This window comes from Puma concolor, chromosome A3 (assembly GCF_028749965.1).
Source record: "Puma concolor isolate L17-30 chromosome A3, mPumCon1.1.hap2, whole genome shotgun sequence".
NCBI classification, from domain to species: Eukaryota; Metazoa; Chordata; class Mammalia; order Carnivora; family Felidae; genus Puma; species Puma concolor.
The window spans coordinates 133,089,364-133,113,794 of record NC_141669.1 but is presented as its reverse complement, the minus strand read 5'-3'; the positions used below and the strand labels follow the sequence as shown (position 1 = coordinate 133,113,794).

The following is a 24,431-nucleotide window of genomic DNA, read 5'->3' as shown; positions in this document are numbered from 1 at the left end:
AGAGTCTTTATGAAAAGTCTGTTTACCGCCAGGGCTTGGCAAGTCTCAGAAACGGGCAGCTGCTCAGGACCCTTGCAAGGTTGAAGGGAGGACACCCCTGCCACATTTGCAAAGCACACGGCCTCTTTTCTTTACCGTGTGGCCACAGTCGGTCAGATTTCTTGTGTTTGAGTAACAGACGTCCATGACGGCTAACCAAAGCAGAAAAGGAAGTTGTCGATGGGATATTGCGGAGCCCACGGAATGGATGGCAAAGCTGCACAAGCAGATCCGGACAAGCGGGCAGACCTCGAGGGAGATTAAGCAGCCACGCTGTGGCCCGAATTGCAGCAAAAGGAAAGTCTGGTTGGATTCCGAGGCAGGGAGACCGCCACAGCACGGCCGGCAGAGCACATTTGATTCCCTGGGGGCCGCTCACTACCCGACCAGCAATCAGGACCGCAGGCTCTTCGTCGGAGCCCTCAGCCAGAGCATCCGATTGGCTGGGGTTAGTCACACGATCTCTACTTGTTGAGCTGGGAGGCGGGCTTTCTGTTTTTCATTCCCCCCTAATTAACGTGCAGTGTCATATTAATTTCAGGTGCATGATATAGCGATTGAGCGATTCTTGTTCAACAATTCCGCGCTCATCGTGATAACTGTGTTCTTATTCCCCACCACCTGTCTCACCCATCCCCCCACCCCCTGCCCTCTGGTAACCATCAGTTTGTTCTCTATGCTTAAGAGTCTGCTTGTTGGGGGCGCCTGGGTGGCTCACTGGGTTAAGCCTCCAACTCCTGGTTGCAGCTCAGGTCGTGATCTCACGGTGTGTGAGGTCAAGCCCCATATCGGGCTCCGTGCTGACGGTGCAGAGCCTGCTTGGGATTCTCTCTCTCCCTCTCCCTCTGTCTGCCCCCCCCCCCCCCGCTTGCTCTCTCTTTCTGTCAAAAATAAATAAATAAGCTTAAAAAAAAACAAAGAGAAGACTCTGGCCTTTGCTTGATTTTTTTTTTTTTATTCTTTCTTCCTTTGTTTTGTTTCTTAAATTCCACACGTGAGTGAAATCGTATGGTATTTGTCTTTCTGTCACTAACTTATTTCACTTACCATTACACCCTCTAGATCTACCCCTGTTGTTGCAAATGGCAAGATCTCATTCCTTTTTATGGCTGAATAATATTCCACTGAATATATACCTACCACCTCTGTTACCTTCATTAATCTATTTATGGACACTTGAGTGGTTTCCATATTTGGCTACTATAAATAATGCTGCAATAAACATAGGGGTGCATATATCTTTTCCAATTCATGTTTCCTTTGGGTAAATACCCAGTGGAATTACTGAATCGTATGGTAATCCTATTTTTTTTTGAGGAACCCCCATACTGTTTTCCATAGTTGCTACACCAGTTTGCATTCAAGGGGGACTTTCGGGAGCCCCTTCGGCTTCTGTAGCTGGTGCAAATGTCCCCATTTTAGGATTTCTCAAAATATTCTAGGCTCCCGTGCTGGGCAGAATGGCATATTTGCCATCCAGATTTAAAGAAAATGCAATAATCATCAAAAGTAGGGCAAGAGATTATTCTCAAGATAGAACGTGGAAGAGTATGGATGAAGACAGGCTTTGATTTTCAGCTCTCCTACAAGCTTACCCCATGACCTTGGGAAGGTCGCTCACAATTTCTGACCTTGCATTTCCTCATTTGTAAAATGATAGTCAACGTGGTATTTACCTTCAGGATTTGTGGTGATTCCTGGAGATGGTGAGAGCAGGGAAATTCACATTTACAAGGTATACCCGAACATCTTACATATGCACCTATATTTATTTTCCACTTCCCCTAGATGCAGAAGTGGCAGAAATAGAGTTCTATAGTGGGAAAGGGGCCTTAAGTTAGGGTGGACCATGAGAGATGCAGGGTTGAATTACGGAGAAAACCTGGAAAATGGCCATCGCTGTTAAGGTTCATAGAAAAATCCGCTCACACCTTCTTGCAGCATCCTTGAGAATGTAACACCTCAGGGACTTTTTCTCCTACAACTAACTGGATGACCATGATCCCTGGATGTTTCTTCTGGGTGTGTGTTTTTCAAGGTATCTGGCAAAAGTTTCCCTTTAGGAACCTTCTGTTTGTTCCCACATGATAGAGGCTTCTGAAGATAGGATTACACATATAAAAAATGCTCCCTGGCCCCAATATTCCACCACAGATAAACCTGCCCAAAACATCCACCAAAAGCACTACCTCTGGAACTAAGACATTCCCCTGTCTGTGGCTTCGATTAATAGTAATTTAGCTGACATTTCCTTGCCAATATTTATTGACTACTTGTCACATGCCTCATCTGCATTGTCTTATTTAATCCGCAAAGCAATTCTATGAAGTAAGTACCACCATTTACAGAAAATGGAAATCGAGTCTCAGCGAGAGGATGTCACGTGTTCAAGGTCATGCCTCAAACCCAAGTTTCTCTTACTGTAACCTTAACTACCACCCTGTGGACAATGTATTTGGCGGGATGGGTGAGCAGGTGGAGTTTTTGCAGAAAATTAAGGGCTGCTGTGTTCTTTGAGGGCCCTCGTGCAGTAATTGGTTCCCTCACCCCTCTGTGGCTCAAATGGCAAGGATCGCTCATAGCTACCCTCACCTTTTCCCCACAAACATAGGTGTGTGCCAAAAACGAAAAAATTCTGAATGCTCCCTCTGGGGCTTATCAAGAAATTCCATCTCACGCATTCTTTTGACATCCCTTATGGGGTATCTACCTTCCATCAGGCCGTGTGAGGAAGTACCCTTTGGAGATAAGCCAAAGGTTGTTACGGTGATTCCCCCTGGTTGAAGACTTCGTGGTTCAGGGAAGCTGTGCCTCTCCACACCACACTGGGAACAAGGACTTCGGGTAGAGGGCTCAGTGCCAGACCACAGGATATGCCAGGCCTTCTTCCTCTGAGTTGGGGCAGGGATTGAGGGTAGGTGTTAGGAGAATTCAAAATTCCTGTTTTGTGTTTTTCTGGAAATACAGACCCATTATCTTTTGGACTGAAGATCATACGTGATTACAAAAAGGGGCTGGGGGGGGGCACCTGGGTGGCTCAGTCGGTTAAGCGTCCGACTTCAGTTCAGGTCATGATCTCGTGGTCCATGAGTTCTAGCCCTGCATCGGGCTCTGCTCTGACAGCTCGGAGCCTGGAGCCTGCTTCGGATTCTGTGTCTCCCTCTCTCTCTGCTCCTCCCCCACTCATACTCTGTCTCTCTCCGTCTCAAAAATAAATACACATTGAAACAAATTTTAATGGGTTGGAAAATGACATCATAGACCTTCAAAACAGCAAGTGCTATTAAATCTGCAGGTGTGTGTGTGTGTATGTATGAGTGTGTGTGCGCACGTGTGTGTGTGTGTGTGTGTGTAGAGGCAGAGGTGTGCCAGGGATAAGCACATATGCATGGGTGTAAGCCTGGGGGTTGTGTGGTTGTGCGGGAGTGGATATGGGTGTGTGTTGTGGGTGCTTGTTCACATGCTGGAAGGTGTGCTTGCGAAGAGGTTGTGCCCCCGCAATGTGTGTGTGTAGGAGGGTGTGACTGCGGGGGCATGTACAGATCCACAGCTATAAGTGTGTGGGCAGGTGTATGTGCTGGGGGGCCGTAGCTCCACAGTGGAGACAGATTTCCGACATAAAGGGAGAAGACGGGGTTTCTAACATCATGGTAGGTCTGTGAGGTCCTGAGATTTTGAGACACAAGTTGCCACTTAAACTCGCCATATGAGACTTTTAGAGGTCCTCATGATTTTACCCGTCTACCGAGAAGGCCACTGTATGTCTCTTCGCACAATCCTTGTGAGATGATCTCTGTTGAAATACCCACTTTCTCTGAAGTCTCTAGCTGGTAGGGAAGAGCTTTTCTGATGATCACTTCTTTTGTAGTAGGTTACGAAAATCAGATCCCAAAGAACTCTCGAGCGGTGTGCTGGAGTTTTCCTGGAGTAGCCACCTAAGTGGCCTTAGATGAAGGCTGTCTGGCAGATGCTTTTCACCTTGGACTCCACTTCTGAGGGAGTGTCTGACTCGAGCTCCCCAGTGTGGATGCGGCCACCCAGCTTTCCTGCTGGCGGAGCAGAAACATAACTTCTGGAATAAGAAGCATGGGCTTTTTGTCTTTTCCTTTAATACCTTTTATTTTTTAATGTTTTTATTTTTTTTTTGAGAGAGAGAGAGAGAGGCACAGAAGGCGAGTGGGGGAGGGGCAGAGAGAGAGAGGGAGAGAAGAAATCTGAAGCAGGCTCCAGTTCTGAGCTGTCAGCACAGACCCCGATGTGGGGCTTGAACACATGAATGGTGAGATCATGACCTGAGCCGAAGTCAGATGCCCAGTTGACTGAGCCACCCAGACAACCCTCCTTTAATACTTTAAGGTAAGAAGTTGTCACACATCTAACACTGACGTTGAAAAGAACAGAAAGAGTCATTCATTAACAATGATGGAAGAATGGGGCATCTGGGTGGTTCAGTTGGTTAAGCGTCCGACTTCTGCTCAGGTCATGATGTGGTTCATGGGTTTGAGCCCCGCGTCGGGCTCTGTGCTGACAGCTCAGAGCCTGGAGCCTGTTTCAGATTCTGTGTCTCCCTCTCTCTGCCCCCTCCCCGCTCAGGCTCTGTCTCTCTCTGTCTCTCAAAAATGAATAAACATTAAAAAAAACTTTAAGAGGGGCGCCTGGGTGGCGCAGTCGGTTAAGCGTCCGACTTCAGCTCAGGTCACGATCTCGCGGTCCGTGAGTTCGAGCCCCGCGTCGGGCTCTGGGCTGATGGCTCAGAGCCTGGAGCCTGTTTCCGATTCTGTGTCTCCCTCTCTCTCTGCCCCTCCCCCGTTCATGCTCTGTCTCTCTCTGTCGCAAAAATAAATAAACGTTGAAAAAAAAATTTTTTAAATAAAAAAAAAAACTTTAAGAAAAAGCAATAATGGAAGAATAGAAAGAAAGGGAAAACGAAAAGAGAAAGAAAAGGAAAAGTTCCTGCATGGAAGCATTCACACCCATGGGGAAACACTTATTTTTTTTAGGGACAATAAACTTATTCTTGGTAAATAAAGCAGAGTAACTTTGGAGTTAGACAGGCTTTCTAACTTGGACAAAATACTTACCCTGAGTTTCATCTGTTTTCCTGTAAAATGGATAATAATATGCACACTTCTCAAATTTAATACTCATACAAATCACCTAGAGGTCTTGGAAAAATATGGATTCTGGGGGAACCTGTGAGTGTTCACGTAAACATACAGGATCTCAAATTATTCTGTCCAAGTTGCAGTAGGATCAGACTCTGACTTCCCCCTCGTTGCCGGAAGCACCACCATTTGACCTTGCACAAGAACCAGCCTGCAGGAGGTTTGCATATGGTTCTCTGGCAGCAGAAGATCAGGTCACAGGATCCGGACTGTGAGAGCTATTTGGCATCTGCTCCTATACGAAGGCTGCTTAAGTCCTCTGCTAGCTGAATTTTATTTTCCCAATGGACAAAAGAACTCTCCCGGAGTTTTCTTGCTTCAGAATAGTTTCACTTGGCCCACTTCACGAATACTGAACAACGACCAGCTATCCATTTGCATTCGTCCTGGAGTTGACTCACCCAGACCACAGAGGTACTTTCCACCGGTTCCCCGTAGGTGCCTGTCCCCTGTGGAGGTTTGCACTGCTGGTTCCTATTAAAGCTCTGGCAAAACACAATCAGAGCTCGACGATGCTTCATGCAAGTCAACAGCCACAACAAGAAACGTCAAGGCAGGTTCTCGACTTACGGGAGCAAAAAACGAAATGGGCTTTGCTTCCAAAGTAATGAGCAGTAATAATTCTATCATGGGATTTCTCCAATTTTCACCCCGATGGAATTAGCCAAGTTATATTACGAAAAAAAAACCCACAAAGAAAATTAAAAAAAAAAAAACATAGAATAGGTATCAAAGTGATAATGCAATGATGATGTACTTGTATTTTGATTTGATTTTAAGTAGACTTCACACCCAGTGTGGAGCCCAACACGGGGCTTGAACACATAACTCTGAGATCAAGACATGCGCTGACATCAAGAGTCACACACGTGGGGCGCTTGGGTGGCTCAGTCGGTTAAGCGTCCGACTTCAGCTCAGGTCACGATCTCGCGGTCCATGAGTTCGAGCCCCACGTCGGGCTCTGGGCTGACGGCTCAGAGCCTGGAGCCTGCTTCGGATTCTGTGTCTCCCTCTCTCTCTGCCCCTCCCCTGATCACACTCTGTCTCTCTCGCTCTCTCTCAAAAATAAAATAAAACATTAAAATTTTTTTAAAATCAAGTATAATCTTAACCTTGTTGACCTATAGGCATAGCACCCCCCAATTTTTGAATGAGGAAACTAGGTCCAGAGAGATTAAGTAACTTGCCCAAGGCCATGGCTTGTGAGTAATGGAGCCATGGTTTCAATCCAATCTGTGGAGACTGAAATTACTATTTTTGTCATACAGAATTGCTTCCTATATGACATACAAATAAAGCCCTCCAGGATTTACCAGCAAGTTCTCAGAAAACAAAAAATGCGTTGATACTGATCTTTTCCTTTCCCTAAAGAATGAGGAAAAAATCAATAATCAATTGCCTATTATTTGCTTATTGGGTGCTGGCCATGGTAAACACCACTAGATCATATACTCCAGGAGAGACAAAACCAAAGAGACAATGTCTGTAATTGCAGGGAGATTTTTTCTCTAATTAGGCAGAGGACTCCGAGACGAATATACTAGAGATTACTTATGAGCCCAATTCGTGTACTTCATCACTTTAATGATAAACATTTCAGAGCTTTAGTAGATGCCAGGAACTTCCAATGCTTTGTCAGCCTCAGAAAAACCCCACTAGGTGGGTAAGACCATTATCACCACCGTGAGAGGAGGTACTTAAGCTTACAAAGATAAGTACATTACCCCTGGTTTATCTGCCTACTGGGCTAACTGGGATTTGAACTCACCAGCATTTCTTTGCTAATATTCCTTTGGCTTAATCAATTATACAGTTACCCAAGTTGAAATTGCAATGTTAAGTTGGACACAAGGTATAATCATTGAGAGGTTATACGTTGCCCCTCTTGTATGTAGTTTGCAAAAACCAAGGCATGCAATACAGGAATGCTATGAGGTAATATCCACTAAATGCTCTCCCGTGCTGAGAACTGTGTACTCACTACTCTCACAGCGAACCCCAGATTGGCTAATATTATTATTATTGCTGTTCCCATGAAGCTTAGGCTTTACTCAGGTTGTGAGGTTGATTCTAACCCCATCTATTCTACAGATGTGGAAGGCAAGTCCTCTACAGATCTAGGGCCTACACCAAGTTTAGTAAAGACTCTGAAGCATGAAACTATATAACCACTTAATATATTTGAAAGAGTTGTGTTTTTCAGTAGTGAAAGCAGCTATTGTCCTTCCAAAGATTCTTCCACCGCACCCTCGCCACACAAGCTCACACACATGCACGTGCACGCGCGCGCACACACACACACACACACACTTTGTCATCTGTGGTGGTGGCTTGGTGTGTGAGGGCTGGAGTATAATTATCCATTCAGGACTTGGTAAGATTTCCCAGAACAAAACAGAGGGCCTGGACCTGTCTCCGTAATGAGGGTGGGCATTTATGAGATGCTACAACATCTCTCATTAGTAATTCCCAGCAGGATCCCGGGCAGGATGACTCAGAGAGGCTTCGTAATAAGCTAGGGATGAGGCCCAGTCAGGAAGAGTGTTTCTGGGACTGGTCATTTTGAATTTAGCTGTGCCTTGTCAAGGAGGGATGTGTGTTTATGTCAAGCAAGTTTCCAAGAACCAATCTTCTTCTCTCTGCAATCCGGTGTACAAATTACTGGGGACTCTCTCCACTGGACACGAGAAGCCAGTTTTCCTGAAATAAGAATTCTCTTGCTGACCATCGTTGGCACTAAGGACTGCCTGCACTGCCCAAGTGTCTACTTGGAGTTTATAAAGCAACATAGTGCTAGATTCATATGAAAACCTAGAAAATATGAAATTATTTCCCTTTCTACTTGAGTGCATCTGCAGGGAGGGGAAGCAAAGAAAATATAAGGAGGGGGGATAACTTAATATCTGACTTAACAATAAGAGTTAAGCGGTCAATAAATACATTGACCATTCTCTATGTGCCGAGCACTTGCCAGACACAAGATACACACAGTAGACTAAATTCATCTTCTATTTGGGATTCTTCTTCCTCTTCCCCTTCCCCTCCTCCTCCTTCTCCTCCTCCCCCTCCTCCCCCTCCTTCTTCAGTTTTTCAACTACCATTAGCACATAAAGCCACATTGCATCACGTAGCCCCCCACAAACCGATCCCACCTACCCCCTTTTGGTGGAATTTCCACTTAGAGAATATTTCCAATATTCTGAGATTTTCTTGGTTTAAGAAAAGGTGATATAAGATGCAGATGGGTGTATATTGTAAGGGCCAGAATCAGAAAATTGGGGGGCTGAATCCCACACGAGCCACATATGACATCGGGCTTAACTCTGGTTTTATTTCTTCATTTATTTTTGTCATTGGACTGAACTAAATGGGGAAACTTATGTAAAATGTCTAGCTTAAGTGCCTGGTTTATCATAAGCCCTAGAAAGCTTTCATTTGTATGCTATGTAACATAAGATGTATATATTACATATAGGATATAATCTATATAGTATGTGATATATAAAATGTACTATCTAATATGTATATATAAATGGATATCTGTCAAGCTGATATGATACGTTATATTAACATCCTATAATGGTAGATATAATACATTATATTAATACAATTAAAATAATAATTAACATAACACCTTACATTAATATAGGTATTGTTAACATTAGCAATCATTAACATCTCAGGACAAATTTGAAATGGCAGTGTTCCAGCTCAAGGTGGACCGCAAAAGTTTTCGAGAAACCTGAAAGTTTACAATAAACTCACCAGGGAAGGGGTTGCGGAACAGTCGGGTCAGAAAAGAGCCAGTCACGTGACTGGAAAGCCTGGCGAGGAAACTTCTGGCCGGCGGTAGTTGTTGGTGCTGGGTCATAATGACAGCACACGAATTACTTCAAAACGCTCAACAAAAATCTTCACCTTCTCTTCCTGAATGAGTAGAACAAGTTCTACCCCTGGAAGCTAGGACGACTCCTGAAAGTGTGTGTGTGTGTGTGTGTGTGTGTCTTGCTTGCTTGGGGTGCACTTCGCAAGGGAGGGAAGGTGGGGCAACGCGACTTAACGCTGCTTGGGCGCATCTCTGCACAGGGCAGTCGGTGTCCAAAAAGAGACGGGGCCGATGGACTTGGGAGAGGTAACCCAGCCTGGAGGGCAAGCCACGTTTTCACCGAGTATTTCAGAACTGCCCCAAGAGGAGGTAACAAGGACTACACTGAGTACTGACTGCGGACAAGGCTCTGTTGTGTGCGCTTTACCTACTGTAATTCATTAAATCTTCAGAAGAACCGAGCAAATGGAGCAGCCAGGGAGGAGCCTGCAAACTCAGCTGGCTCTCCTCGTCCCGGCGAAGACCCGAAGGTTGAAATGCCCTCTCTGGATGCCTTTCACTAAGCCTCAAACACCCCACGCTGGGAGGCGCAGAAAGCCAACCTTCCTCCAGAGAGAGCTGGGTCCAGGCTGGCAAGCCCCGGCTCCCGGGAGGCGCGCGGACCCCGGGGCCCCCCTGAAGGCGCCGGCAGCCTCCCCGGGGCCGCCCTCGGAGACCTCGCCCGCCCGGAGCGCGATTGTGCAAGCGCGGGGCTGCAGCCGCGGCCGCCACTGCCGGCTCCTGCCCGCCGGGTCAGGGCGGGGAGGCGCGCCGGGCGCACACCCGGTGAACTCCGGGCGGAGTCGGCCGCGCTCCCGCCCGGAGAGCAGCGTACCCGCCACCCGAGGCCCGGGCGCCCTCGCTCACCTCGCTGACTCCATCCTATTTCCACCCCCAGCCCTGCCCTCCGCCCCCTCCCCACCCCCCCGGGTCCCGCGTCCCTCCGGGCCAGGCCAGCCGGGGCCCACTGCGCCCTACCCAGCCTGCTGATTGGCCACCCGGGGCCTGCCCTGTGTCCATAAATACGTGGTCCCTGGGCATGGAGCGTGGAGAGGGACAGGAGGACAGCGCGGCGCCGCGCAGCATCCCTCTGCCCTCATTGACACCTCCACTCCGCGGCTCCGGACCTGGAAGTCAGCCTCGCAGCCCCACAGGCGGACCCACATCCCTTCCTTTCCCCTTCCAAGAGACCCGGCCCCGGGAGGCACTCCTCCAGCGGGTCCCCGCGCCCTGAGGCTGCCGCACCCGGCAGCGCCGAGCATCCTTGCCCCGCGGTCCTCTCTGCTCCCCTTTCCTCCGCCGCCCCCTGCGGTCACACCTGCTGGCCCTCTTCGCCCTTCTCCCCCAGAATCGTCAGCCCCCCTCCCCCCCCCCCCCCCACAGATCCCGCTCGCGCCTGTTTAACAGAGTCGTGCTTTCCGGTCCCCGCGCGTTCCCACGCCCCAGGTGTCCCCAGCTGCCATGAGCTCCCCCATCGGCAAGAGCCGCTCCCTTGCCGCCTTCCTCCAACAGCTGCGCCACCCGGGGCAGCCCCCCAGAGCCGTGACGTCTGCGGCGTGCGCGCCCCCTCGGCCGCGGGAGGTGCCCCTATGCCCGGTGATGGAACGCGGCGAGGCGCAGGACGCGGCCGCCCTGCCGGGTCCCACCAACTGGCCGCTGCTGGGCAGCCTGCCGGAGATTCTCTGGAAAGGGGGCCTCAAGAAACAGCACGACACGCTGGTAAATGCCTCGTCGGGCCCCAATTCCCTCTCCCCTCTCTGCCCCGCGCCCCAAACCCTCCGCGAGACGCGCGGCCGGGGCGCACGGGGCGCTCCGGCGTCGCGGCAGCGGCGGGGGCCCCGGGAGGAAGGAGGCGGGAGGAGAGAGATGCGCTCCCGGGACTGCTCTGGGGGGGGGGGGACGCGCGCTGACCCGGCCCTGACCTCCGCTGCAGGCCGAGTACCACCGGAAATACGGCAAGATTTTCCGCATGAAGTTGGGTTCCTTCGACTCGGTGCACCTGGGCTCGCCGTGCCTGCTGGAAGCGCTGTACCGCACGGAGAGCGCGTACCCCCAGCGGCTGGAGATCAAGCCCTGGAAAGCCTATCGGGACTACCGCCGGGAGGGCTACGGGCTGCTGATCCTGTGAGTCCGGGCGGCGGCTGGAAGCTGGGAGGGGGTTCTCCGCAGGGTCCCCTTCCTACGCAGCGGGACACGAAAGCCCCCACCAGGCGCAGTCTCCAACTCCTGCCTGGATCAGAACGGGTTGCACGCAACTGTACTGCGCGCCCAACACCTGCGTCGTCTCTGGCAACTGGGCAGGGCCATGCCTTTCCGTCCAAGAAAGCCCAGAAGGGTTCTACAAATAGCGGGGTTCAGACTTTGGGGCCGGACAAGGTCGTGAAGTCACCGTGCCAGGCCAACCTATTCTATACAAAATTATCCCTTACAGTTCTCTGTATTCACCTTCTCTGAGCTCAAACGCCAGAAATTGACTTCTTTGGCTTTTGACAGTTACCTTTTTTTTTTTTTTTTTTTCTGGAGGGGAATGGGGGGTTATGACCCAGGTCTAGTCAGAAAGGTGAGGTTCAGGGACGTCAGGGTTGCACTGTAGGTAAGTAAAGGCCATAATGTGGTGAGGTTCCTCTGCTTTTAATTGTTAGCATTTAACAGGTTAGCGCGTTTGGGTTTTTTTTTTTTTTTTTTTTTTTAATCCCTAATAGTTGTATTTTGGAGGATAATATATTTACTGGAATTAAAAGCCATAGTTATGCGTGGTGCATCAGAGGCTGTGCCGTCTGCTCTGGGATGAGGGAAGAAGGTGGATGATAAGAATGAGAGAGAGGGAGAGAGAATCCCAAGCAGACTCCACACCACCAGCATGGAGCCTGATGCCGGGCTCAAACTCACAAACCATGAGATCATGACCTGAGCTGAAGTCGAGAGTGGGTCGCTTAAGTGACTGAGCCACCCAGGAATGTGACTTTCAACCCGAGTCAGTGACTAGGAGAAGACAACGTTGTTCTCAAACAGATCTGGGTTGCTGGCGAAGGGAATGTTCAGGTACCTACTCTTACTGCTGAGAATTGAGGTACCTGGCCTCCCAAATCAACCCCGCAAGGGCACCCCAAAAGGCCCGAGCCCATATTATCTGGACTTCACCTTTCTGGTGTGATCTTAGGTGGAGAGGAGAGGTGCTTTCTCACCCCGTTGTGAAACCAGCCCCCAGTGTTCCAATGTGCATATTCTTTGGATAGTTCTTAGCAGGAGTCTCAGTGCTCATTTGATTGTTTAGTTCACACAATTCCAGCGCTGGAGGTGCCTTTGCTGCTCCCTTCTTTTCTCTGCAATTTGCTCTACGTAGAATTTTGCTTCTCTCCCAGGGAGGGAGAAGACTGGCAGAGAGTTCGGAGTGCCTTCCAGAAGAAACTGATGAAACCAGTGGAAATTATGAAGCTGGACAACAAAATCAATGAGGTCTGCAGGCTGGGGGCAGCTTCCCTGGGCCTCCTGGGGAGGGAGAGATGTCTACGGAACTTTAAGTCATAGCTACAAAGTACAGGCGGTTTGGATGGTTCAGGGGTCTCCCTTTACTCCTTGCTGTCTACTTCCTTCTCCCCCAAAACCTTATTCCTCCTTCCTTCCCTCTTGTGCAAAGTAACATCTCAGTGAGAGAACGATGACAAGCCGAGACTCTGGTATTCCGGTCTTGGATTTGAACCTCAGCCCTCCACCCTCTGGCCCTGTAAACCGACTGTACCCTTAACTTCCCTAAGCTTCACTCTCCCGCTCTATAAACTGGGCCTCGCAGGATTAAATGAGATAATGCTTATGAAATTCCTAGGTCGTGCCATTTAAGCTGGGTTTTGCAGGATGAGTAGGAGTCTTCAAGCCAGAGCAAGTGTAGAAAGGCGTTCAGGCAGAAAGAATAGCCTGCTGAAAATAGTCAGATGACATGATGTGTTCAGGAAATGGTACGTTCAGTGCAGAAGAGGTGAGGCTGTCTGTGCAATGATGCTGGACAGAGGGCAGCTCTTAACAATGTTTTTGTACCATGATAAGGCATTTAGACATTGTCCTTTAGTTAACAAGGGCCAAAGAGGGAGGGATTTAAGCATACAGTAATCTCTTTACTCCTGTTCACTTTGGGTGTTTATTTGGAACTGAACTTGGACCCAGAAAGGATCATATAGGTGCAAGAGTGCCAACCCAGGAGGTTTCAGGGACCAGGTAGTGAATATAAATGTATAAGGAAGGCCCAGCAGGGATTTTTGCAAACAGGATAGGGCATGCCCTTTCTAGGAGCGACAGCTGCCCCATTCCAGCAAATGACTGTCACATGGGGAGGCGGACCTAGTGGCTCCAGATTTTATCATTATTATCATTTTTTGGTTAAGTGGTGAAAATTCCATATGTTGATGAGAAATTTCTGGATTTTGGGGGGGAAACAAATGCAAAGTACTTTTTAGTGCACTAAGTGGACAAATTCACAATGCCCGTGGGTGGGCTTTGTACTCACACATACCTTGTTCCAGGCCCCAGCATGGCCACTTTGCAGCCACGTGTCCAAGGGCCAGTGCCTTAGCCTCACTCGAAGCCCATTCTCTTGTCTGTTTCTGCGGGAAACGGAAGGAAGATCGTATTTCCTACCTCACAGAGTTGTGGGGATCCGCTAACGTAGCACGCTTCAAGCACTGTTTGGTACTATACAAGCCTTGTAAAATGTGAGGCTTTAGCCATCAAAAACCCTGATTTTGGGGGGTGCCTGGGTGGCTCAGTCTGTTAAGTGTCCAGCTTGGGCTCAGGTCATGATCTCACGGTTTGGGAGTGCAAGCCCCACATGGAGCTCTCTGCTGTCAGTGCAGAGCCTGCTTTGGATCCTCTGTTCCCCTCTCTCTCTCTCTCTCTCTCTCTCTCTGCCCGTCTCCTTCTTGTTCTCTCTCTCTCTCTTTCTCAGAAATGAATAAATAAACACTTAAAAAAAAAATCCTGATTTTGGCCACTGGCATCTAGAGCTCTTACATAACATGTCCCAGGTCACAGAGCTATTTAGCAAAGGAGCTGTGTCTAGAATTTGCAGATTTTTCTGGTCCCAAGTTCAAAATGCTTAACATGACGCCAGCTAGTAAGGAGATATTTGCTAGCCCAGGTATGGAGGCAGCAAACCTCATAGGGCTTGGGGTGTTGTGACAACTTGGTTGAATCTGATTAGAAGAAATGTTTTCCTTTTCTTAAATTTAGATCAAGAGCTGAAACCTAAGATTTTGGGTGGTTGCGGGAAAAGCTGAGAAAATAACCCAGGACGAGGTTGTTAGGGCAGGAGGTGAGCCCCCGCAGGAGAATATGCAGTTAGTGTTGCTTCATAATGAATAACGTTATAAGCAGTGAATATACAAGGTAGCAAACCCCGAAGTCAGCGTACTGAGCTTTTAACCTTTTGTTTTCCTTTAATGACTGAAATGTGTCTTTTGTGGTTTCTTTCCTTTAAGGTCTTGGCTGATTTTATGGGTAGAATAGATGAGCTCTGTGATGAGAGAGGCCGCATTGAAGGCTTATACAGCGAACTGAACAAATGGTCATTTGAAAGTAAGTTTGTCAAGGTACCTGGGTGGCCCAGGCGGTTAGGCGGCTGACTCTTAATCTCCACTTAGTTCTTGATCTCAGGGTTGTGAGTTCAAGCCCCGAGTTGGGCTCTGCACTGGGTGCCAAGCCTACTTAAAAAACGAAAGTAAGTTGCCTTCGCCGTCTTGTTTGTTTGATTTTCCAAGGGATTTTGAGGCTAAAACGTGGCTCTGAGGATAGTTCCTCTATAACCACGTACTGTTGCTGACAAAGAAGGGCCACCTGCACAGTCTTTTGTGCTTTCGGGCACTTAAGTTATGCTTTGCACTATAGGTTGTTCGTACAGTCATTCAACAAATATTTATTGAACACCTGCTATGTGCCCGGCACCGTGTTCAGTCCTACAGATAGAGCAGCGAACAAAACAGGCGATGACTGGGCTCCCGTGGAGCTTAGGGTCTGGTAGGGGTGACAACCAACAAGTAAACACACTTTATTATATACTTTGCCAAGAGGTAAGGTAAGGTATGCGATAAAGAACGGTAGTGCCCAGAGGAGGCAAGTCTGCTTTGGTTTAGGAGACAGTCGAGGTGACACCTAAAAGAACAAGTCACAGGGCATCTGTGGGAAGATTATTCCAGACTGTGGAGACAGGCAGGGCACATCCCCCTGAGGAGGAAGCATGGGCGATTCATCCGAGGCTCTGAGTGGGTGGGTGGGTGGGGGAAGGGAAGGAGGAGCTGAGGAGAACCAAGCCAGGGGCCGGAGGAGGTCTCAGCCAGCACTCGGGCTTTTAGTTCAAGTCTGATGGTGAGCCATGGAGGGTTCCAAATAGAAGCTGGGGATGATCCCTTTCTTCAGGGAACCCTCAGGGAATAGCAAACAGGGCTCTGCCTGGCCCAGGAAGCTGCCCAGGGGCGAGAGGCAAGGAAACACTTTTTATAGAGTGGGCAGGCACCTGACCGAGGAAGTTCAAGGCTGTGGGAGAATCCGAAGGGCTGCATCAGCTGAGGTTGGTCATGGCCCTGGTGCCGTATCAGCTAAGTCCTGGAAGATGAGTAGGAATTCACCAGGTGAAGGTGAATGAAGGAGCAAAGAAAGAACAGGAAGGCGTTCAGAATGACGGGAGCGTGTCCTGCAAGGGAGGGGCACTGCGAGGGCAGAGGATGGGAGGAAGGCAGCAGCCGACCCCTGTGAACCAGGGATGGGAATTCGGTTTTGAGCACGGGGGCACCTGGAAGTGATGTTCTACGAAGCGTTTTTAGCAGAGGGGGGCTTGGGCTGATGTGCTGGAAGGATCGCTCTGGATGCTACTGTGAGGGATCGGAGAGGGCACCCCGGGAAGCAGGCTTTTGTCGTGACCGGTCTCCCCCATCAGCTCAGCCTCACTTTAAATTTTTTTGTTTACATTTATTTATTTTTGAGAAACAGAGTGAGACAAAGCGTGAGTGGGGGAGGGGGCAGAGAGAGAAGGAGACACAGAGTCCGAAACAGGTTCCGGGCTCTGAGCCGTCCGCACAGAGCCCGACGCGGGGTTCGAACCCACGAACCGTGAGATCATGACCTGAGCCGAAGTCGGATGCTCACCCGACGGAGCCACCCAGGCGCCTCTGAGCCTTGCTTTAAAGCTACAGCCCACCCGACTATGTTAGCACATTAGAAAACGCCATGCAAAGAAGAAACCCGCAGAAGGTGTTAAGGGGACGAGGACAGGAAAAAGTGAAGGGATGATTACAGAGGAGGAAAGGGAGTGTATATTTCGGAAACTGTCCACTGGAAATACCCAAATGAAGGAGTATCAAATGCATGTCTTTGCAAGTCAAAGAAGATGTGACCATGGTGGTTTAAGAATTATTGTCTAGCGTTATGAGAAGTCTCAAGGAAGGCAGTCCACGGCCGGCACACAACTGATGTCACTGGGGACCCTTTCTATCTTTTTGTTCATCCATCCTTTTTCTTTTTTAATGTTTTTTTAATTTATTTTTGAGGCAGAGAGAGACAGAGGGTGAGCAGGGGAGGGGCAGAGAGAGAGGGAGACACAGAATCGGAAGCAGGCTCCAGGCTCCGAGCTGTCAGCCCAGAGCCCGACGCGGGGCTCGAACCCACGAACCGTGAGATCATGACCTGAGACGAAGTCGGACGCTCAACCGCCGGAGCCCCCCAGGCGCCCCTTGTTCATCCATCCTTATTGGCCTGTTACAAAATGGCTACTGCCTCTCCTGGTCTCCCCTCTGCCTTCTAGGCAAAAAGAGGAAGGAAAGAGGGAAGAGTTAAGCCAAATGCACTTGCTCCTTTTATCAAGAAAGTGAAAGTATTTCCTTTAAGCCTCCTTGGCCACGCCTGTTGGCTTCTCAGGCTGCTACTGGAAGCCCAAGCCCGGGAAGTCAGGGAACGTGATTGACACCAGGGTCTTAGATCAATCCAGATTGTTTCCCGAGGACTGATATGTTGACACCCTAAATAAAATCGGGGTTCTCTTAGGAAAGAAATGGGGGAGAGTGAGCACGGGTAGGCCGTGAACAATGACTACTATGCATGGTATCCGGGACAAACTCTGACAAAAGCCAGACATTGAAGGACAGATTCATTCGTGTATGAAAATGGTTACGTTTTCACCGCGGCGTTTCTGACCAGGAGGTTCTGCAGGGGTTGGGTCATGGGGCGTGGAGACAGCTTCTGGAAAGTGGGAAAAGTATCGTCATGCCCCTTTCTCCCAGACTTTCTACCTTTCCTCTGTTCTTTGAAAAGCCCTCACTTTTACAAAAGACGGAATCATGCCTTCAGTAGCCAGCTACTTGGAGACCCCAGTATTGTTGCAGTTGTGTGACTGTTGGTTGTTTTTAAATACCAGGCATCTGCCTTGTGCTCTATGAGAAGAGATTTGGACTCCTTCAGAAGAATGCAGGAGATGAAGCTTTGAACTTCATCACGGCCATCAAAACAGTAAGCGTCACCTCGAGGAGCACAATTTTCCTGATTTGCAGAATTTCACAAACATGTCGTGTTTCCCCAGGAGTAGCACACACACGTTATTTTGTCACAGCAGTCAAGTGTTAATTTCAAGGTGTTATGTGTTTTCATGGATGGATGGGCATGGATGGTCATGAACCCGGAAGCATGCTACATCATGGTTTAGGCAAGGTTAAGTAGGTGTTTCAGTTGAAGGTCAGTTGGTGGGAGTCCTATTTCAAAAAGAGTCTGACGTTTTTCAGATGTAAAATTTTTGAATCCTTAGGTCACAGGGGGTTATAGAGATACTGTGAAGCTGGTATAGAAATGGCTGAAGTTTGGAAATCATTGGAAATTGAAGTCAATAAGAAAGTGATGGTTTTCCTTTTTCCTTCTTGTGTAAAATATTTAGGTCATAGAATCAATTTTTTTTAATGTTTATTTATTTTCGAGAGAGGGGCACATCCAATGGCAAATCGTCCCAAAGATTGTTTTCAATGTACTATGGGGCCCAGGGGAGGGTTCCACTCCCAGAGTTGGTGGGAGAGGCCTGGGGGGTGGGGGGGAGTGGGGTCTTTGAGTTCCTGCCTTTCTGGAAGCAGGGGGTGCGGGGTGTGGAGAACGCTCCTCTTCCGGTGAGGCGGTTGTCTTCGAGACCAGGGGAATCCAGAATGAAAAGGCGTTGCGTTCCCCACAGATGATGAGCATGTTTGGGAAGATGATGGTGACCCCGGTTGAGCTGCACAAGAGCCTCAATACCAAGGTCTGGCAGGCCCACACGCGGGCCTGGGACACCATCTTCCGATCAGGTAATGGGGCCACACACACCCGGCATCCCTGTCTCTGGAAGGTCTGGAATGATCCCGATGGAATTTGCTCCTCCTGATTCTTATGGGCTTTGCAGTCATGAGTTTAGAATCTTCCCGGTGTAGACAAATTCTAAGGAAAAGGCACATGGCAGCTTTCTGCAGTTTCTGGGAACTCGGAGCAGTTAAAAACAGGAGCTTTGGAGTCAGATAGGTGGATGCAAACCCAGGTCTGTCACTGGTGTAGTGGGTTGACCACATGTGCTCTCTCTCTTTCCTCCTCAGTAGTCTTGTCTCAAATGGGCTAATAGTAACAATGCCTACCTCACTGCAACTGTTTCTAGGTCTAGTGTAGATACAGTCAAGACCTGGCTTCTCATAATACCCCGTGGGTCCGAGCTGTTTCTGCTACATTATGAGGGGAGTATTGATGCCGAATATTGTTCAATGAGTATCTCTGTGCTTACCAATGTGTACCAGTAGGAGGTCCCGTATCCTATCATACCATGCTGTATATTTTGTACACACACATAAACATATCCTCATTGAATTGTCACCAAAACCCCTATAAGGTAAGTCCTCCTATTAGCCCTGAGTGACAGAACTGAGACATAAAGAACTAACTTTCTGGCCAGGGTGTGAAGCCAGAGAGAAGGGCTCCCACAGCCCAGACTCTAACTGCTGCACCGCTTACGGCCCTTGTTACTGTTGCCAACCTCACCATTATTATTATCCTGGCTTGGCTGGCACGGTAGACTGAAGGGAGAGAGACGCGTGCCTGGAATGTTCTTTACAAACGTTAGAAGTTTCTACTACTATCGTCAGCATGCACGGGCACTGCAGTGTGTGTGTGTGTGTGTGTGTGTGTGTGTGTGTGTGTGTGTGTGTTTGATTACACTGGGGATGGTTCTCTCCTCCTCTATGGCCCAGATTTGGGAGCTCAAGTCCCACTACCTGCACTCGTGACCAAAGTGGCTAGGCACGTGGATCTGGGTACGAGTTCTGATTCCGAGAGTGGACCCGAGTCCCACCTCTGTCTCATGATGGTCTCTTCCACACTCTAAGCTTTTAAACTCAAACTGTGACCTGTAGGCTAACAGTTGTAGCAGCACCTGGGAGCTTGTTAGAAATGCAGATTTCCAGGCCCGCCCCAGACCCCTGATCCCAAATCTGCATTGTAAGAAGATGCCCAGGTGATTCTTGGGCATCTTAAGGTTTGACCAGCCCTGCTCACGCGGTCATCGATCAATCCTTGGCGACTTAACGATGAGTCAACATTAGCTCATTGGACGCATTGTCAGTGTCCCTGCAAAGGCCCTGTAAGGTGTCATGGGGGGATTTCGGCTGGGGTTCCCTCACGCTCGATCCTAATCTTCACCTCACTTCCCTTCCCTCTTCTCTTCTCCAATAGTCAAATCTTGCATCGACAGCCGGTTGGAGCACTATTCTGAGCAGCCCGGCAAGGATTTCCTTTGTGATATTTATCTCCACAATCAGCTTTCCAGGAAAGAACTGTATGCGGCTGTCACAGAGCTCCAACTGGCTGCAGTAGAAACGGTAAGGGCTTGATTTTCCTTTGCTGAATGGTCCAGAAAATCTTCTCGTGATGCATTTTAAAGAGGCATTCAGCTCTCTCATTCCACAAGGATTAACTGAGCACTAGTCTAGCAAAAGGGTGCGCGAGACCCAGTGCACAGCCTTGGTCCTTAAACTTGTGACGGGAGGTGAATGCATGTGCTCTATAGCGGAGAAAATCCGTGCGCTCTGTGACAAATGCATACACTCTCTGGGAATTCAGAAGCAGTAAAATTCCACACCATAGAAAGATAGGTCATCTAGGTTTTTCTTTTTCTTATTCTTTGATAATCTAGATTTTTAAAAAAACTGAACGTATTCTTGAAGGTTGCGAATGTTACCCCAAAGTGCCTGATTGTGGTTGTTACTCTAAAAATATTGCAATGCTCTCTACCAGTCCAATATTTTTTCTTTTTATAAAGTTCATGTATTTATTTGGAGGGAGGGGGGCAGAAACAGTGGGACAGAAGATCCCAAGCGCCCTCCAGGCTATCAGCCCAGCATGAGGGTCGAACACATGAACCTGAGCTGAGATCATGTCCCGAGCCGAAATCAAGGGCGAGACACTTAACCGACTGAGCCACCCAGACACCCCTACTTTTTCTGATTTAAAGCTTAAAAAGAGTGAGTCAGGGGAAACTTGGTTTCACCTTGCATGAAACAGCTAATTTTAAATGCCCAAATTCTGTCCCCATGTGCTTGATAGCCGTGGGGGTACCAAATCCAGCCAGACTCCAAATGCACATACTGACAGATGTCCGGGTGGGTTTGATTGTCCTTGATCCATTTTTTTGAGCTCTCACTGGCGGGATGCATATTAATATTCCTCGTGATCCAACGTTTCATGCACCTGTAATCTCTAAGAAGAATGGGTCCTACTTCATTTCTTTTCCATATTTCCCGTTTCTTTAGTGTCTCTTGTCCACAGAAAACGTAGGGGTTTCTACCTCAGGAGGAACAGCAAAGTTGTAATTCCTCCTCATGCCCCAGAAGGCTTTGAAAGGGGGAAATTCATTTCAGCTCACTTTCATACTGAGTCACTTACCCTAAGAGGATCCTTGGAGGGGTAGAAGTAAAGCCTCACCCTTTATCTTTTGTGTTCAACTGGAATGTGAGCTCCAAGGGCAATGACTTGGTTTTGGACCTGCTGTATTCCCAGGATGTAGAACAGCACTTAGCATATAGTAGGTGCTCAACAAATACTTGGTGAATCAATGAAAGGCCACAGAAACCAAGTGCCCGCTCTGGGCCAGGCACTGTTCTAGGTGCTTGAAGGAACACCGTGAACCAGAGACAAAGGTCTTGGCCTTCATGGAACTTAACCACTAGCAGGGAAGACCAACCAGACACATGTAAACAAATAAATAAATATGATCATATCAAATAGTGGTAGGAGATATGGAGGAAACCATCAGAGTAAGGGGATAGAAGGGGAGGGCAGGGTACCCTCTCTGGGGAAGTGATACGGGAGCTAACGGACATGGTGACAGGGAGCCGGCCATGGGAGGATCTGGGGGAAGAGTCCTCCCGGTAGAGGAAATAGCATGTGCAAAGGGTCTGGAGCAGCAAAAACATTGGAGCTGGAGACCTGGCAAATGTGGTCAAGTTGACATTGCAGAAGTCCAGGGGCCGTGTTAGCCAGCAGCCTTAATAAACCATTCCGATTTTATGACACCTGTGATGGAAACGTCGCTGGGCATTATAAGCAGGGGAGTAGCCTGATGGAATTTATGTCTTGAAAAGAGGGCTCGGGTGGGGTGGAAGGTGCACTCCGCGTAGGAAGAGTGGAAGCAGGGAAATGAGCTACGTGATGCATCTCCTCCACGGAGGTCAGGCCGGGATACTTAGGGCCTGTGAGGTCTCCCAGGGCCCTCCTCCCTCAATTCAGCCCCTGCAGTTACCCAAAAAGGCCCCGGCTGTCTTACAAGGCTTTGGCGAAAGCTACAATCATTTGTCTTCTGGAAACTCTATTTGGTACTTGCGGTAAGGGACCCGCTGATATGGTTAAATGTTTCCTTTTTAGTCCTGGCAATTCTGGAAGTCACTTTTGGAAAATCGGAGAAATTTGAAAGTGTATCTAATTTGGTGGCTACGCCCTCTTCCTGTTTTGTAAATTGGACTCTTGTAATAATGCCCGCCAGGGTTTGTTTGCATCTGAGGCCACCGGTCTTCCCATGAAGAAGGTTTGCCTTGGAGGCATCTTCTTCCCAAAATAGTAAATACCATTGGCTCTGAATCGTCTCGCACTTTTCTCATTTATGTGAGTGGCACATGCAATTGGCAGAAGATCTTCGTGTCTGCAATGACCGTTTTTACAGGAATATTTGGCTTATGTTAAGTAAGAAAATAAAAATAAAATAAAGACCTAAAAACAAATACATATGACTACCAGTGGTGAATATCATGAAGCTGAAAGCTATGCTGGCTATTTCTGCCCATATTTTTTCTCTTCTTGTTGCCTTTGGAAAGGAAGTTAAAACACTCCACTTAAGGGACCATGAGCCTGTGTCAGAAACTGTGGCTGGCTCCTTGAAATACTCAACGTGATGCTAGAATTTCTTATTTTGCTATTGGCCCCCTCCTGCAAGGGTGCTGTGCATGTGGCTGAAACTCTGGGTTTCACAGATTCAATTCCAGAAATGCATTTTTTCGTGTGCGTTTGCACTGTAAAATTAAAAAAAAAAAAGACTCATTAGCAAAGCTGCTAGGATCCCCATCCCTCTCTCGCCACTGAAGTTTTCTCTCCATTTTCTATTTTAAAAATGTCTAATTAAACGTTTTCCTTATTTTGACATAATCATAGATTCACATACAGTTCTTTTTTTAAAGTAATATTTGTTTTATTTGGGGGGGGCAGAATGCAAGTGGGGGAGGGGCAGAGAGAGGGGGACAGAGGATTTGAGGTAGGCTGTGTGCTGACAGGCTCACAGCAGTGAGCCCTATGCGGGGCTCAAACTCATGAACCCGCGAGATCATGACCTGAGCTGAAGTCGGATGCTCAACCAACTGAGCCACCCAGGCACCCCTCACATGCAGTTCTAAGAAAAAATAGAGAGGAGTCCCTTGGACCCTTCACTGACTTTCCACCAGTGGTAACATCTTACAACAATAAAACCTTATCGCAACCCGGAAATTGATGTGGATACAGTCCTACCAGCCTGCTTTCCTTTCACCAGTTCTACAGGCGTTCATTTGTGTTCAAACAGTTTTTGAATCAAACAATATTTTAAGTGTCCCAATGCAGCTGATTATTTAAGGAGTCTACCTTGATTCCCCCAGCTATCCTTAATTGGCATAGTTTATAAAACAAATCTGAATTTTCACATCCTGTGTTGTTTACTGCACAGCGAATAGGGACACGTGAAAAGGCGTCATGAATGCATTTGCAAAGCAAGGTGCTAGGCATCAGCTTGTATTCAGCTCATAACGGTTTTAAGGCAATTTATTTGCAGAAACTCAAGTTTACAAGTTTATGTCCCTTTGGCTTTCAGACGGCAAACAGCTTAATGTGGATTCTCTACAATTTATCCCGTAATCCCCGGGTGCAACAAAAGCTTCTTAAAGAAATTCAGAGTGTATTGCCTGAGAATCAGATGCCACGGGCAGAGGATTTGAGGAATATGCCATATTTAAAAGCCTGCCTGAAAGAATCCATGAGGTGAGAATACATGGAGAAGCCAAGAAGAATATTCTAGGAAGCCGTTCTCTTAAATACACAGTCAGGGTCTCTGCACCCACAGACAGCACCCATAGTTGATTCAGAAACATTTGTCAAACTGCAAAAAAAAAAAAAGAGCCTTCAGATCATATGACCATATTCTTTTTCTATTACTCATTTCCTAAATCATTTGGGCAAATTCTACTAAAATTTGGGAAAGTCGGTGTCCTCTCCTTTAAATCAGTAATAATAATAATAATAATAATAATCATCATCATCTCATGAATGCTATAAGCACTAATTAAGATCAGGGCATAATTGAAGGATATGAAAAGAGGTTGAGCGAGGGAACCATATTATTATTTGATAAGACAAAGAGACATCTTTGTTTTTGAGCCTCTGGTATAAAATGTTCTGTGAAAATTATGGTTCCACCCTTTCTGGAAAACAAAACTCACAATGTGTCAGCATTAGAAACAAACAGCTTTCGCTTCAGGAAGGGCAGATGGGAGAACACTAGGACAAATCAAGCTGAAGCGTGACACGTAAAAAACACACATTTGAAGCCTAGAATGAAACAGAAAACCACTTTTGACAGCTACTAAGCAGTGACTGGGGAGTTAACCAACACGATAAAAACAAGGGGTTCAAACAGGAGGTATAAATATCAGGAAGAAAGAGACTGAACTTTACGAGAGTTGTGATCACGCTCGCTTTTTGAGTACGAACTTATGCAGGAATTATTGATTTAACCAGAATCTGCATTTTCTTTGACACTTGATCTAGAAATGGGTCTGTGCTTACCTTTACACCTTTAATTTTGTTTTTTCAGG

General features: G+C 47.9%; 1 protein-coding gene across 2 annotated transcripts in view; it reads left to right on the top strand.

Moving 5' to 3' along the window:
* Positions 1-10,100: 10,100 nt before the first annotated feature.
* CYP24A1 (cytochrome P450 family 24 subfamily A member 1) overlaps positions 10,101-24,431 on the top strand; it is a 17,195-nt gene continuing 2,864 nt past the window's right edge. Inside the window, exons 1-9 of one of the 2 annotated variants that reach the window (XM_086702528.1) lie at positions 10,101-10,788; positions 11,003-11,193; positions 12,432-12,525; positions 14,538-14,634; positions 17,462-17,553; positions 18,200-18,368; positions 19,777-19,922; positions 23,432-23,598; position 24,431. The exon at position 24,431 is cut by the window's right edge and continues 78 nt beyond it. In XM_086702528.1, coding sequence (XP_086558654.1) covers positions 10,531-10,788; positions 11,003-11,193; positions 12,432-12,525; positions 14,538-14,634; positions 17,462-17,553; positions 18,200-18,368; positions 19,777-19,922; positions 23,432-23,598; position 24,431 — 1,215 coding nt within the window. In that variant the 5' untranslated portion in view covers positions 10,101-10,530. The remainder of the gene's footprint in view (positions 10,789-11,002; positions 11,194-12,431; positions 12,526-14,537; positions 14,635-17,461; positions 17,554-18,199; positions 18,369-19,776; positions 19,923-23,431; positions 23,599-24,430) is intronic. The other variant, XM_086702529.1, reaches the window with a different exon arrangement.